Source organism: Diospyros lotus, chromosome 6 (assembly GCF_014633365.1).
Source record: "Diospyros lotus cultivar Yz01 chromosome 6, ASM1463336v1, whole genome shotgun sequence".
Taxonomy (NCBI): Eukaryota; Viridiplantae; Streptophyta; class Magnoliopsida; order Ericales; family Ebenaceae; genus Diospyros; species Diospyros lotus.
Window position 1 is genome coordinate 8,182,164 of NC_068343.1, and position 16,475 is coordinate 8,198,638.

Below are 16,475 nucleotides of genomic sequence, written 5' to 3' on the forward strand. Positions count from 1 at the left end.
AGGTGAAAGTATATAGTGATGTAGATTGGGCTGGCTCAATTCTTGATAGAAGGTCAACCTTCAAATATCGTTCATTTGTGTGAGGAAATCTGGTCACTAGGCGTAGCAAAAAACAGTTTGTGGTCTCTAGAAGTAGCGCAGAGGTTGAGTTTAGAGCTATGACTCAAGGATTTTGTGAAGGAATATGGCTAAGAAGACTACTAAAAGACTTGAAAATGAATGTTGCTAGACTAGTGAAGATATTGTGTGACAACCAATCTGCTATCAGCATTTCTAAGAATCTAGTTCATCACAATCAAACAAACATGTGAAAATTGACAGGCATTTCATCAAGGAGAAGATGGAAGAAAGGGTATTTCAGCTTATTTATATTCCTACCAACAGTCAAGTCGCAAACATTCTCACTAAAGTCTTACCGAGAAAAATATTTGAAGATTTGAGCTACAATCTTGGTCTGAACAACAAATTCAGCCCAGCTTGAGGGAGAGTGTAGAGATTTCAAGAATATCAGCCAACTAATTATTCGGTCTCCTATTTTCTAACTTTCTTTTTCTGTAAAGTCAACCTATTTCCTGGTTTAAGTAGAGAGAATAAATCTCTCTCTCTCCCTCACAGCTAGCTGTAGGCTTCCTAAAGTAGTGTAGATATAATTTCCTAATTGTAGTGTATATACTAGGAAACTAGAAAGATGTATGCTGTATGTATATTCCGTTCACTATGATGAATGAAATCAGTTCTCCCTAAATTTCTGCAGGATTAAACAATTATTAAAAATGGGGAGTTCTCAAAATAAAGTTTCACTCTCATTCTAGGGGCACTACTTGAGTTTGCAAACTAGTCGCCTATCTTTTCAGAAAACACAAGGAAGATTCCTATTCTGCACACTGAGCAAGTACACACAAATCACAAAGAAAGAAATTAACAGAAAAGGATTCCCAAGCATCCAAAAACCTGCCAAAATGAATTACTAAACAATTGGATCGCTATTCTTTCTGCATTGTACCATTAGGCTGCAGATGTCCCATAATTCTCCCATACCCATGTATGACCCTTAACAAAGGATAGCCAAATAGACGTTCTCCTTCTCTCCACCCAAAATCCCAACAAAGACTCCAATTGAAACTGTCATAGTCTGTTACATATCAAAACAAAACACTAGAAGGGGAACAAACTTGACCATAATAAAACATAGAAACACATAAGTTTAGAGAAAGATATTTGTAAGCTATGCCAATTGAAGAACTTTGCTGTTTAACCTTATTGACTACCATCAACCAGCCAAGCAACTTTATGATATGAGGAAAGTTTGTTCTTCTAGAGATTTATAATGTGAAAGCAATTTAAGATAAGCATCATTGCGAGTTGGCCACAATATTTTGTTGTATTAAGAAGAAAGGACAAAATGAAGAGAGAGATAGAGGAAACTCCTCAAAAGGTAGACATGGAAGAAAACACAAGTGTGGAAATCAAGAAGGATCAGAAGCTGTTAGGCGAGATATTAGGCAGGTTTTGAAATATGGATAATGGGATTAAAAGCAGTTGTGCAGTGTCGAATAACGATCAAAATTCTTAGAAGAAGATAAGTCTATTTATCTTATCTAGTTGTTAGTTGAATTCCTAAATTTTAGAGCTAGATAGTTTGTATTTTAAATAAACCTTAAGATATGTTGTAAAGTAGATAGACTTCTACCAATGATGGGAGTCTAATATACGGTTGTATATATTCTCCCTATGTTGTGAATGAATGATTATTCCATTCCTTTATTCAATTTCTTCATGGTATCAGAGCAAGAATTATTTCTTCCTATTATCAAACCCTAAGCAGGCTATCGTTACAGCGACCAGCCGCCACTTACCCGTTTCTTTTTCCCCTTTCTTCTACCCAATAGTTCTAGAATTCATCTACCATGGCCAGAAACGGCAGTAAGTCCACCCAGATTGTTCCCGTACCAAGCAACAATGCTGTAACCATTGATAACAACAGCATGATCACCATTACGGGACACAAACTCAATGGTCAGAATTATCTTCAATGGTCACAATCAGTGTTGATGTTCATATGCGGCAAGGGCAAAGATGACTACCTGACTGGAGCCATAGCCAAACGAGGAGAAGAGGAATCAGGGTACAGAGTTTGGAAGATAGAAAATAACATGGTGATGTCTTGGCTCATCAACTCAATAACCAACGAAATCGGTGAGAATTTTCTGCTTTATAATTCTGTACAAGAGATTTGGGAGACCGCTAAGGAAGCCTACTCACATGCTGAAAATACCTCAGAGTTATTTGAAATTGAGAGCATGTTAGATGACCTTTGCATGTTACTCATTGTTTTAACTCCCTAAACAAATATTGGCTTCAATTGGATAAGTGTGATACTATCCAATGGAAGTGTACAGAGGATGCAGCTACATACAAACAGATTGTAGAAAAGAAGAGGTTGTACAAATAGGTTTAAACAAGAACCCAGATGGAGTACGTGGAAGAATCCTTGGAACAAAGCCCTTGCCAAACCTTAGAGAGGCTTATGTTGAAGTCTGAAGGGAGGAGAGCCGTATGAAAGTCATGCTCAAGTCTACTAGTCCAACCCTAGAACAATCGGCCTTGATCACCCGCAACAGCCAGCAAACACAATTTAAACAAAAAAAGAATCGAGCATGGTGTGAGCATTGCCGGAAGACTAGACACACTAAGGACACTTGTTGGGAAATTCATGGAAAGCCTCCTGACTGGAAGCCAACCTATGAAAAAAGGAGTAAATGGGCACTAGCTTCAATAGAGGAAACTGTAGCAGCCTTAGCACCAAATCTGTTCAGTAAAGAACAGATGGAATGGCTCCAAAATATGTTGGGAAAAACCCAATTTTCTCAGCCCTCCAACTTGGCGTCCGGCTCTATAGCCCTTAAAGGTAAATCATCTCATGTTTTAACTGCTAAAAGTGAGTTTTCTACTGCATGGGTTATTGATTCAGGGGCTTCTGATCACATGACTAGAGAGACTAAGTTATTAACTAATGTTCAACCCTGCAAGCAAGATTGGGTGGTAAGAATTGCTGATGGTTCACTATCAAAGGTGGCTGGAATTGGAACAGTAGCAGTTCCAGAACATTTGACTCTAAATTATGTTCTCTTGGTGCCAAATTTAGATTGTAACTTAATATCAGTGAGCAAGTTATCTACTGATTGTAATTGTGTGGTTAAATTCTCACAAAATTTGTGTGAATTTCAGGACCGGAGTTCGGGGAGGACAATTGGCAGTGCTGAAGCATGTTCGGGCCTCTACATCCTCACAAGGACTTCTCCTTCTAGCAGTAAACTTGTTCATTCCAGCAACTGTGCTTCCTTTAAACCATCTGTTTATCTGTCTAATTTTCATTCCAATAATAGTGCTATCATGTTATGGCGCTATAGATTAGGTCATCCTAATTTTGTTTACCTTTAGAAATTGTTTCCCTCATTGTTTAAGAATAAAGATCCTCATTTGTTGTAATGTAAAATTTTCCAATTCTCTATGCATATATGGAACACTTATCCTAGCCAAGTCTATACTCTATCTTCTCCTTTCTCCTTGATTCATAGTGATGTGTGGGGGCCTTCTAGGGTTAGAAATATTATTGGCGCTCGTTGGTTCATATCTTTTATTGATGACCATACTTGCTTAACATGGGTATTCCTTATGAAAGAAAAATCTGAAGTTGGTTCTATCTTTCAAACCTTTCATTCAATGGTGCAAAGACAATTCAATGCCAAAATTCAGATCTTGAAAACAGATAATGGCAAAGAATACTTCAATTCTATTCTTGGTCATTATCTTTCCCAACAAGGCATTATACATCAAAGCACATGTGTTGATACGCCCTAACAAAATGGGGTTGCAGAACGGAAGAACCGACACTTATTGGAAGTTGCGAGATCCTTATTGTTCTCTACTAATGTTTCTCCACATTTTTGGGGTGAGGCTATTCTAAGAGCCACCTATCTAATCAATAGAATTCCCTCACACATCCTAAAGCATCAAACTCCTAGTCAACTTCTACTTACCTCATTTCCTCACACTCAGATCCTTTCACATCTTCCTCTAAGAATTTTTGGTTGTAGTGCATTTATTCATGTACATAATCATCTTAGAAGCAAGCTTGAGCCTCGGTCTCACAAATGCATCTTCTTAGGCTACTCTCCTCATCAAAAAAGATATAAATGCTACTCTCCTGAGCTGAAAAAATTCTTTACTTACAAGTGTTCTAAAACGCGCTAGGTGCTAGGCGGGTGCCAGGTTGAGGCCTAGCGCCTAGGCAGGCTTAGGAAAACTATTGGTTTTTTTTATTTTTTTAACTTTGTGATGTAAATTGATGTTATTTTCAATTAAATCAAAGTTGAAAGTGGCATGAAAATATATATATCTAACATATATATAGAAAAGAAAATATATATATATCTAACATATAAATAGATAAATAGAAAAGAAAATATATATATCTAACATATAAATAGAAATAGAAAAATATATATCTAATATATTTAACATATAAATAGAAAAGAAAATATATAAATATATATATATCTAACATATAAATAGAAAAAAATTAAATAACAGAATAAACCCTAACAACTAACACTAACAACACGAGAGAGAGAAAGAGAAGGGGGGGTCGGAAGCGGAAGCGGAAGCGGAGATGGAGCTTGATGGCGGCGACGACATTGACAAAGCGAGGAAGCGACAACGAGGATGGAACTTGACAGTGTAGAGGCGGTGAGGAGGTCACGGTAGAGCTGGAGGCAACAAGGAGGTACCAAAGGCGTTGAGGCAACGGCAGCCTTGGGCTGAGAGGAGTAAGAGAGGCTTCGAAATCGACGAAGGGTAAGATTTAAACCCAAAAATTAGGCGTCCCAGGCGGCTAGGCGTCGCCTAGGCGCTGCCGTCACTCGATTAATCGAGCTGGCGCCTAAAGGGGCCAACTAAGCCATATTCAGGGCGACCAGGGGCCGCCTAGCGCCTCACCGATGCTTAGGCAGTCGGCTAGGTCGATTTTTAGAACACTACCATGGATGTCACCTTTATTGATAATCAACCCTATTATCACAAAACTGATAGTCAGGGGGAGAACACTCAAGATACTTCCTTAGAATATCAGTTTTGGGATTCTATTAACAGCCAACAACTTGAGGAGACCGAGGAACTTGAGTCTAACACCTCTACTAGCTATCCTCCTTCCCCTGCCAAGGAATTTTCTGCTCTTGCTCCTGCTCCTGCTCCTACTGTCACAGAACTGTAGGTTTATGAAGACAGTTTAAACCTAAGGCAAATGAGGCTCAAACATGCCTCGGGACTGTTCAAGAGGCTGAACCAAAATCACCGATAGAAAGAGAAAGAAATACAGCTAGTGAGAATACTGGTACTGTGTCTATTGATGATGAGGATTTACATTGGCCTATTGCCTTAAGGAAGGGTGTGAGAACATGCACAAAACATCCTATACAAAATTATATCTCATACGAGGGTCTCTCACCAAAATTCAGTATGTTTGTTTCAAATGTGGACAAAATGTAGGTTCCTAATAATATTCAAGAGGCTCTTTAATACCCTAGATGGAAGGAGGTTGTTCTTGAGGAAATCAAGGCTTTGGAAAAGAATGAAACATGGAATATCACTAATTTACGTCCCGAAAAAAACCCTGTGGACTGTAAATGGGTTTTTACAATAAAATATAAGGAGGATAGAGAGATTGACAGATTCAAGACCTAGTTAGTGGCAAAGGGCTTCACCCAAGGTTATTGTATTGACTACTAAGAAACATTTGCTCTTGTGGCAAAGTTAAATACCATAAGAGTTCTATTGTCCCTAGCAGCAAATTTGGATTGGCCTCTACACCAATTAGATGTGAAGAATGCTTTCTTAAATGGAGATCTAGAAGATGAAGTTTACATGGAGATTCCCCATGGATTTGAGCCTAAACTTACAAAGAACAAGGTTTGCAAGCTAAAGATATCTCTTTATGGGCTTAAACAATTCCCAAGAGCCTGGTTTGAGAGATTTACAAGGGCAGTCAAGAAGCATGGATATAATCAATGCCAAGCTGACCATACTTTATTCATCAAACGGTCCTTGAAAGGTAAATTAACTATCCTTCTTGTATATGTGGATGATATTATAGAAATCAAAAGCCTTAAAGAAGTACTTGAAAGAGAATTTGAGATCAAAGACCTAGGAAGTCTAAGATACTTCTTAGGCATGGAAGTTGAAAGGTCCAAAGAGAGAATTTTAGTCACACAAATGAAGTATATCCTGGATCTTCTTAAGGAAACAGGAATATTGGATTGCAAACCAGTAGAGATGCCTATGGGATCTACGGCAAAATTGGACATTGGCAAAGAGAGTAATCTAGTTGACAAAAGAAGGTATCAAAGGTTAGTGGGAAAGCTTATATACCTATCACATACAAGGCCGGATATAGGGTTTTTTGTGAGTATTGTAAGTCAATTCATGAACGATCCCAAGGAAGAGCACTTGGAAGCAGTTTATCGCATCCTAAGGTACTTAAAATCAACTTCAGGCAAGGGATTAATGTTCAAAAAAACAGCAAATCGAGGGGTCAAAGTCTATACAGATGCTGATTGGACAGGTTCAATTTTAGATAGAAGGTCAACTTCAAGGTATTGTTTATTTGTATGGGGAAATCTAGTGACTTGGCACAGCAAGAAGCAATAGGTTGTATCTAGAAGCAGTGCAGAGGCCGAATTTAAAGCTATGGCTCATGGATTTTGTGAAGGAATATGGATGAAAATATTACTTCAAGAGCTGCAAATAAACATAACAAAACCAGTACTGGTATTATGTGACAACCAATTGACTATCAGCATTGCTAAAAATCCGGTTCATCATGACCGGACTAAACATGTGGAGATTGATGGGCACTTTATCAAGGAAAAACCGGAAGAAGGAGTATTCAAGCTAATCTATACCCCTACTAGTAACCAAGTGGCCGATGTACTCACTAAAGCTCTATCTAGAAGAATATTTGATGAATTGAGTTACAAGCTTGACTTGAATAATATCTTCAACCCAGTTTGAGGGAGAGTGTGGAAATCAAGAAGGATTGGAAGCTATTAGGCGAGATATTAGGCAGGTTTTGAAATATGGATAATGGGATTAAAAGCAATTGTGCAGTGTCGAATAAGGATCAGAATTCTTAGAAGAAGATAACTCTATTTATCTTATCTAGTTGTTAGTTGAATTCCTAAATTTTAGAGCTAGATAGTTTGTATTTTAAATAAGCCTAAGATATGTTGTAAAGTAGATAGACTTCTATCAATGATGGGAGTCTAATATACGGTAGTATATATTCTCCCTATGCTGTGCATGAATGATTATTCCATTCCTTTATTCAATTTCTACAACAAGAAATGCATCTATGTAGCCTTCATGTTTCACTCTTGGAATGTCTATGTTTCTAACATTCAGGTGGCTTCATGCCACGTGACAGTCTTCCCATTCCACATCCATATATGCCCTTGAAGTCTTGTAATATAGAAAAACGTGAAATCAAGGCTTAGATTAATCCATGTGCCATTCTGGTTTGATTTCTGTCCTTTTACACTTCCATTGGTGGAGTAACCAATGTATCTTCTCTGTGTTAATACTACTTTAAATAGAAAAGCAACAATGACAATCACGTGCTTCCCGCTTTCAAGAATTACAAATAACTTGAAAACAAAAGGAAGGAGAAAAAAGAAAAAGAAAAGAAAGTTAAATAGTGTGCACACATAGAGCACGAGAGAGAGGGAGAGTAAAAAAGAAAACCTGTAACACTCATCCTGCGATGGAAGCCAAAAAAAACTATGGGTTGTAGAGGGGTCAAAGCAAGATGGACTTCTGTATCAGATGAAATTTGTTCCATCCTCTTTTCAGGTGAATGCAACACGCATGTTTGCTCACTGTCAAAATCACATGATCGAATTGTACAATCCTACAAAAAGACAAGCAGAAAAACATTTACAGAAAAGAGTTTCACCAATTCACTGGAAACACAGAACATGACCCACAAGATGATCAGGGGCAGAAATATTGCATCAAGCAAAATTGTAGAAAAGGGACAGCAGGAGAAACTAACTAAAAACACTTAATAATAATATTAATAGAAATTTGAATTTTAATGAAGAGAAGATGAAATAAATGAAAATTTAGAATACATGTAGCTGACTCCACATAGTCAGTAGAGGTTTGATATGTTGTTGTAGGGGATGACAAAATTTTGAAATTCTGCTGATGGGAAACATAATCATATTAACAGAGCAATGAACATGGTGACACGTTTAGGGTTTAGTTTATTATTTGTTTTCTGACAATAATTTAGATTATTGTAATTTATAGCCTAATCAATGAGGGTTCTCCACCCCCACAATAGTTACACAGGCCACTCCTGTGACCTCTTAAATGACTTGGCAGAATAGGATCTTAAATCCCAATTTTGCAAGCTGAAGGAAAGTAGGGTTAAAATTTTAAATTCTTAAAATCTAATTCAGCACATATCTTGAGCTTGGCAACTTGGTCCACTTTCAACAGGGAATAATTAAATTGTATGGCGATAAAATAATCATTTAGATATCTCCAAAAAACGCAGAACAGCAAACTCGTGTTGTCCCTAATCTTAATAAAGTAGATTTGTAAAAGAAACCACTGGGAGAGCATTCCCTAATTAACCATGAAGATATTATATTACAAATATCTTATCATTAAAGATACCCAAATGCCAGCGATGTTACCCCGAGAATCATCAAAATGAAACTTCTAGACGAAGTTAATCAAGGGAGCTAACCTCGAGTATAGCAACCACAGCATTACCACCCGTAGGAATGTAGGACATCCGAACAACCGGCGCACCAACGTCGATAGATGCGATCTTGCTACCAGTATACGCATCAAATTCTGCACACGCGAATCACCAATAGCATCATGCACGATTCAACCAATCAATAGTGCTTCGAAGGGAAAAGAATCAGTACCCATGATATAGGTTCCGATGGCGACGCCGACAATCGCTTGAGTGGGGTGAAATGAAGCGGCATGAGGCTGAAAGGGCTTCGAGCTGCGGCCAACATGCCGGAGATCCAGATGCTGCAACGTCGCCCACTCCATCGATTTCTATCAAATTGTCCTAAACGGATTCCGATCGTAGACAAATCCACTAATAGATCTCGAGAGATCAGATCAGATCCACCAGAACTGTCATTGCTCGAGGCAGAAACTGACTTTAACCATAAAAAAACCGCAGTTGTTCAAAAGAAGGAGAGAGATCGAGAGATCTGAGAAATGACGAAGAATTTCAAGAGAACGGAAAAAATGGAGTCTGTACTGAGGAAGACCAGACGAGCTCGAAGCCTTGGTGCAAAACCGGGCTTGGAATTGGAGATTCGGAAAAATGGGTTCCAACTTCCAAAGAGTAGTCTGCGATGCCGGTCCTGCTCTCAGATGGGCCGGCCCGACTACCAGCCCCAGTTTCCCAGTAGTGCATATTTATTTTCTTTGCCTGGGCCGGGCCTGGCCCGGCCCGGATATAAAGCCATTTGTTCTGTTTTACAGTTTCATCAAATCCAAATATATGAACTCCACCCCCCTCCGTATGGGTATTGGGTTTTCACCCCCACCCCTACTCGGGCATTGAGTTTGGAAAAGTCTAAAAAATCGGATGAACTTACTGATCGAGATATTGAAAGGGGCAAAAATTGAATTTGCCCCCACACATTGCTCTCTCCTTTTCCTCTCATGGATTGTTTCGTTTTTGCTCTCTCCTCTCCCCTCCCTTCCCATGGTTGCCCCTCGCCGCCGCGCCTCTCCTCCGTCGCTTCGTTGTCATAGTCGTCACGCCTCGCTGACAATCACTGCATCAACTGTAGGAAATGCGAGACGACAATGGCAATGAGGCATGATAGCCATGGAAAGGTAGAGGAAAGAGCAGACGTGGGGACAGTGACCCGCTATGCAAATTTATAAAGTGAGCGGGAGCAAATTCATCATTTTGCCTTCATTTGATGAGGCATTTGGTAGGGTTGTCTAACCCTATAGAAAGACTCATTAGGTTTTCACCCCCCCAAAAAAAAAGAGCCTCGAGATAAATCACATTATTATATAGTATCATATCGTGTTATTATATATTAATTTTAAATTAATTAAAAACTCTAAAATATCATCTATATTTAAGATTTTCCATATAAAAGACAATATGCATCCACCATGCCGCTATCTCTATTGGCATTATTATTTTATATTAAAATATTTTGTACAATTAGTCACATGATATAAAATAATGTACCCATGTAATGAAAATGTTAGAGAACTAAAAGAGATGCATATTGTCGCAAGCCATGAACTCATGGTCCGATGTTATAAAACTATGTACCGCTATTATGAACTTAGGGTTCGTTGCAACGATGAGGTGATGGCAAGAGGTGAGTCAGTTGTTGGAGGATGCAGCGATGACCAAATGAGGCAACAAGATTGTAGTAACGAGATGACGAGATTGCAATAGCGATAGTAGACAAGGCGATGATGAGAGCAGGTAAAGCGACAAGAGAGTTTATAGTGGAGGGTCAATTGCAGCAACGAGAATGTAGCATCCTGGCTAACGGCGAGAGAAATGAGAGAGATGAGAGGTTGCTAAAAGGGAAATGAGTAAAATGATCATTGAAAGAGAATAAAATAAAATAAATTGATCCTTAAAATCACCTATAAAAACCCTATCTATACAAATAGCATGATACTTTAAATTATTTAATCAAGGACAGTGTAGCACAATGAACGTTGTCTGTGCACAATAAATGAATGGATATTCCCAAATTTAGAATGGCCCTCTTTCCGTTTCGAGCAGTGAATGAAACGGCGTATGGACGGGCCGTCTTTCCTCGCACGGCCCCCTTCGTTTACCTGAAAGCAAAGTGGCGACCCCCAATTATTGGGCGACGCAACATGATTGCTGATTACGAACGTGGGCCGCCATCCAATAAATGGAAATATTACACTTATTACATATAAATTTAATAAATATATTTTGTAAATTAATGTGACATGTAAAATTTATAATTATTTTATTTAAAATTAATAACAGTTCAAAATTAACAAATTTGATAAGCAACTCCAACACAAATTGATGTGATATATAAAATTAATAATATTTTTATTCAAAATTAACAATAATTCACAATAGCTTTATGTAAAATTAACAATAATGAGCATTTTAGGTAAAATTATGTTATAATTTTATTATAAATTAAAATTTACTAATTTTAAATTTTATCAATTTGTGAAGATTATTTATAAAATTTGTTAGTGGGTAAAGCATTTATATTCTCTTAATCTCATAATGTGAAGCACGAAAATGGCTCGAAGGTACTGTTTCAGTGTTTTCGAACCGTTTCCTTTCTCAGAAACGGAAAAAACAGCCCGAAACATCTTTCAGGCTGTTTGTGTAATTTTTAAAAAATTATAGGTAGTTTCAAAATTTAAAAAACGTAACCAGAAAGCGTTTCCTGCCGTCCAGATAAGTTACACGCATCAGCTTCCTCATTATTTTTTTCCTCTTTTCTTCTTTTTCCAGCAATTTTTTCTTTTTTTCTGCCAATGATTTCTTCTCATATTTTCTCATTTCTTTTTTGATCCCTTCTTCTTCTTTTTCCATCTTTTCTTCTCTTTCTCCCAGCGATTTCTCCTTCTCTTTCTTCTTTTTCTCCTTCTCCTTCCCTTAACAGTGTTTGCAACATATATATATATTTATATATATTTCTAATACATTATAAAATTTATGTTTATTATTTATGTTTGAATATTTTTTTATATTAAAAATTATATTTATAAAAAAATCATTATATTTTTAAAATTTACAGTTTATCCCGCATTTTCATTTCTTATTTTTTTTTTAAAATATTGTTTATGTGTTTCCGTTTCCTATTGAAAACGTCTCCCGTTTCCATTTTCGTGCAATTTAGATCTCATCCATCTTATATTTTTTATGTAAATACATGATATTATGTTATCATTTTAATTTTTTATCAATAATCTTTTTGATAAAAAAAAACTAAATTTACATATTAGAAAAAAAAAATGACCACAATTGCATATTAATTTTAAACAATTATACATAATTCTATTATTATAAATTAATTAAAAATAAAAATACCAAATCTATGCTTTAAGCAGAGGAAAGTGGCATTAATTTATGATTTGAAGAGAAAGTGGGAAAATGTTTTTGAAATTTTAAAAAGATTTAAAAAAATAATGAAAACAATTGACAAGTCCATTTACCTATATTAATTTATGTTTCCAATTTTAAAAATATTTTTTCATTTATTTTTATTTCTTCTTCTCAAATTATCAATTAACCCCACTTTAGACTTTAGCATTTTTATTTCTAATAATAAAATCGGTGCTGGTTTTGTATTTTTATTTCTAAGAATAAAATTATATGTAATTGTTTAACATTAATTAGGATATTATGATTTTTTTTTAGCATGTAAACATAATTCTTTTGACAAAAAGGTGATGTTAAAATAAAAAATAAAGAAAGAGTTAATTAAACATCGCATGTCATAAATTATAAGAAGAGTTAAATGAGAGAAATAAAATATATGTGAGAAAAGGTAATTTAAGTTGGGCTTGAGAGAGAATTATTCGATGTGTGTGAAATGCAACAATTTGGCATCACATGAAAGAGTGTCACGAGAGCGCTTTGTTTGTTTGTTTTTGGTTTACTCTTCTAATTGAAGGGATTTATCGCAACCGAGTCAGACGATCACACAAAAAACCAAGAAAAATAAAAGAGACACACGAGATTACCCAGGTTCACCCCAAGTTAGGGCTACGTCTTGCAAAGAGTTTTTTTACTATATTTTTCGGTTACAGCAGATTCCACTACTTACAATTGAACAAAAGAAGCGAAAATATATATGCATAAAAAATGGGCCTAAAACCTAAAACAATATAAAAAACTTTTAAGTCCAACCATACGGGCCAGCTTACGTAAAAGTCCAAACTCGTAGAGGTTTCGAGAGCGCTGCCCCCGAACCCCCACCCGCTGACCGGGCAGCGGGACACCCGTGTAGGGGGCGCTGCCCCCGAACTCTCGTATCCCACGCGTAGGGATCACATTTAGTTGGGTAATACTTCAGTTCCCCTAAACTCATGTGGGCGTACCCCGTGTGAGAAACAAGTGTCCCCGAAGTATTCGCCAACTCCAACACTAATGGCGATATTATAATATTATTATTTTTCTCGTATAGAAATAGACCGTGACATTGTTTTGGAGACGAATCGGCTGTAAATAAAATGTATGAAGAAAAACGGTCACACCCTTATTTGGGAAGCCTTTGGAATCTGTGGTCTAAAATGGAAGCTAGCTTGCAACTTGCCCCCATTTTTATTGATGGGTTTAAAGAGCCGGCGGTGGGCTGAGCCTGCCTGTGTGGTCCACCGAGCCATTTTTCTCTCCGGGCGGTGGCTAAAACAAAAAAGCTATTAGCACATAAAATAAAGCACAAAGAAAAAGCACAGCAGCCAGCCAGCCAGCCACATTGGATTGGATTTGGAGCAATAGAACCATCTCAATCATTTCAAGATTCAATTAGTTTCCAGAGCCCAAGGCCGAAGGCCAATCTAAAAAACATACAACGCTTGTAAAAAATAAAATTTTCTTTTTATCTCATTGTATTTTGATCTATCATTTGTTATTACATCATGCCTCTTAACATTACTTAATATCAACCACCGGAGACAGTCGGCGGAGTCCAACAGTTACTTTTGGGCCATTAAGGCCTGTGCTGTGACCAGAAGTGAACTGGAGTCCAGATTGATACCAAGCCTTGGCCCTTTTGCCATTCACTTCAATTCTTTACGTAAGATATACATTTAATAGTATATTCACTGACATTCTCATTAGCTCTTTTTTTCTTTGTTTAAAAATGAAGCCCATCAAACCTAATTTTAATGGATAATTAATAAGTTGGCTAAATTGATCTCAGTCTCAATATCAAAACAATCATGCTAAATGTATATTATTTTTGTACATTTTAAGTTACACAAAAAGATATTATGACTAAAATATCCCTCGTCTTCATTCGCTTCACGTGCCTTATGAGAAATATTTTTGTCATTAATACACTTTTATGTAGTATAAAGTGTACACAGAGGTGTATCAATAGCATTATTCATATTAAAATCTATTTCTATTTGACAACAAAAAAAAAAAAATTAAAAAATTAAATATTTGGGCACGGTCAGCAATAATCATATGAACAGTGGGGAATGAAGAAATACTATTGAGTGTGGACGAAGTGCATTATAAACGAGAAAAATAGGCAAGGCGGGGGTTATACGTTCACTGCCTGATGCTCAGGAGGAGGGACCGACACCGACTTGGACAGCAACGACCCCGTGTCAGCTCCGCCTCCAGCCCCGCCGGCCGGCAGCTTCCTATCCAATAAGAAGAAGAAGAAGAAGAAGACAACAAAGTTCAGCTTAATTAACACCCCTCATCTCTGAATAGATTTTAGGTATTCTGTAACTTTTCCGCCACCATGCGCAGCATTGCGAGCTCCGTTTCACCCCGAGGCATCGCGGCCATCGTCGGCGTGGGGCCCAGGCTCGGCCTGTCAGTGGCCCGCAAGTTCGCTCGCGAAGGCTATACCGTCGCCATCCTCGCCCGGGACCTAGGCACGGCGCTAGCTCCCGCGCCTCTCTCTCTCTCTCTCGATACGTAGCCCTAGATCAATCGATCGATCGAGAGGCTGAATAATTCGATTTTTTTTTCGGGTCACTTGCAGGGAGACTCTCGACATTCGCGGACGAAATAGCGAGGGAGGAGAAGGCGCAGGTGTTCGCCATCCGAATCGACTGCTCGGACTCGAGGAGCGTGAGAGAGGCATTCGAGACGGTGCTCTCGCTAGGGTTCGTGGAAATCCTGGTTTACAATGCGTACCAGCCCACCGTGGCCAATAATAATCAGCCATGCCCTACCAACTTCGCTGACATTCGCCTGGACACCTTCCAGAAATCCGTAGCCGTCTCCTCCGTCGGCGCCTTCCAGTGCGCCCAACTGGTACTGCCTCTCGCCTCTTCCTCGCTTTCCTTCTTCCTTCCTCCCCAACCCCCAAACCAAATCCCTAATCCTTCTGGGAATCACTTTCTAAAGGTAATCCCGGGCATGGTGGAAAGGGGAAGAGGCACCATACTCTTCACCGGCTGCTCCGCTTCTCTCCACGGCATTGCTGGTTACTCCGAATTGTGTAAATTAATTTCACTCGATTCATACACTAATAATCATAGGTTTTTTTTTTTATTTTTTGTTTCTTTTGTTCTTTTAATTAGGGCTAACTTTGAATTTGGCAAGTAACATCCATGATAATAGGCTGTGGAAAGTTCGCGTTGCGAGCATTGTCGCAGTGCCTGGCGAGGGAGTTCCAGCCTCTCGGCGTACACGTGGCACATGCCGTCATCGACGGCAACGTTGGCTCGCCCAGGTTGGTTCCACTTGCCAAAGTTTCCGTTCCAGTTCTTCTCCTTTTTTTTTCTTTATCAGCATTTATTATTATTTTATTCAACTTTTCATATTCTATATTCCATCTATCGTTCTGATGATAAACTCCAAGAAGATTCCCCAAGATACCAAACCCTCACTTTTCTCTCGATGTTTCTTTTTCACAAATTCTGTCCTTTGTTCCGGTCGACGCTCGCAAACAAAACTGCAAAATTAAAAGACTAATATTGCATTGATGAATGGGTATTGAAGCTAATGAGGGAATTGGTTGCAGAGGAGCGTTGACGTCGGAGCAGCAGCAGGGCGGCGGAAGAGGGTGGACGGTGGACCCAGACGCGGTGGCTCAGACCTACTGGTATTTGCACACCCAGGACCGGACTGCCTGGACCCAAGAGATCGATCTTCGTCCATCGGACCCTAGATTCTTCTGATACAGCTTACGTCAGTGCTGGCAACTAGTCAACTTCCCGCTGAAAAGGGTTTATGGATTGGTCATTATTAATGTTGTCGCAGCAGGAGCAGGGATATGAAGATAGCGGATGTTGTTTCCGGCTTTTGGAAGAAAGGGAGGGACGACTGAGCGAGTAACTTGTCCATAATGCTGAATGTTGGTTTGCTGTATTGTTCATTATATGTGGATATCATACGTTTAATATTGCTTTTATTAGGGTTTTTGGTCCTTGTATCGAAGACACAGTAATGAAGGGAGCTGGGTGGGGGGGCCATGTAGGGGTAGTAGTGTGGGGGCGAGTTTGCATGGACAGTAAAAGCGCTTCGTGTCCAAATTGAGGACACACAACATGCTGCTTTGCTTTGCTTTATAAATATATATATATATATATATATACACCTAATGTTTCTTTCTTTCTATGCATCAATAAATTTTTCATCTTCGTTTTCATTGGTTACTTGGATGGGATCGTTACATAAGATTTAAACTTATCTAAAAATGGATTAT

The 16,475-nt window shown here is 38.3% G+C and overlaps 2 protein-coding genes across 2 annotated transcripts in view; one reads left to right on the forward strand and one right to left on the reverse strand.

Moving 5' to 3' along the window:
- The window catches only part of LOC127804887 (uncharacterized), a 72,807-nt gene extending 63,423 nt beyond the window's left edge, over nucleotides 1-9,384 (reverse strand). Inside the window, exons 1-3 of the mRNA XM_052341971.1 lie at nucleotides 9,000-9,384; nucleotides 8,813-8,922; nucleotides 7,798-7,963 (exon numbers count right to left, since the gene is read on the reverse strand). Coding sequence (XP_052197931.1) covers nucleotides 7,798-7,963; nucleotides 8,813-8,922; nucleotides 9,000-9,132 — 409 coding nt within the window. The 5' untranslated portion in view covers nucleotides 9,133-9,384. The remainder of the gene's footprint in view (nucleotides 1-7,797; nucleotides 7,964-8,812; nucleotides 8,923-8,999) is intronic.
- A 4,939-nt stretch (nucleotides 9,385-14,323) lies between these two features.
- Nucleotides 14,324-16,410, forward strand: LOC127803273 (uncharacterized). Its single transcript, XM_052339378.1, has 5 exons — nucleotides 14,324-14,694; nucleotides 14,805-15,079; nucleotides 15,173-15,266; nucleotides 15,389-15,500; nucleotides 15,792-16,410. Exons 1-5 carry the CDS (start codon nucleotides 14,559-14,561, stop codon nucleotides 15,946-15,948), a joined length of 774 nt encoding a protein of 257 aa, XP_052195338.1. The 5' UTR covers nucleotides 14,324-14,558; the 3' UTR covers nucleotides 15,949-16,410.
- The last annotated feature ends 65 nt before the right edge of the window (nucleotides 16,411-16,475 follow it).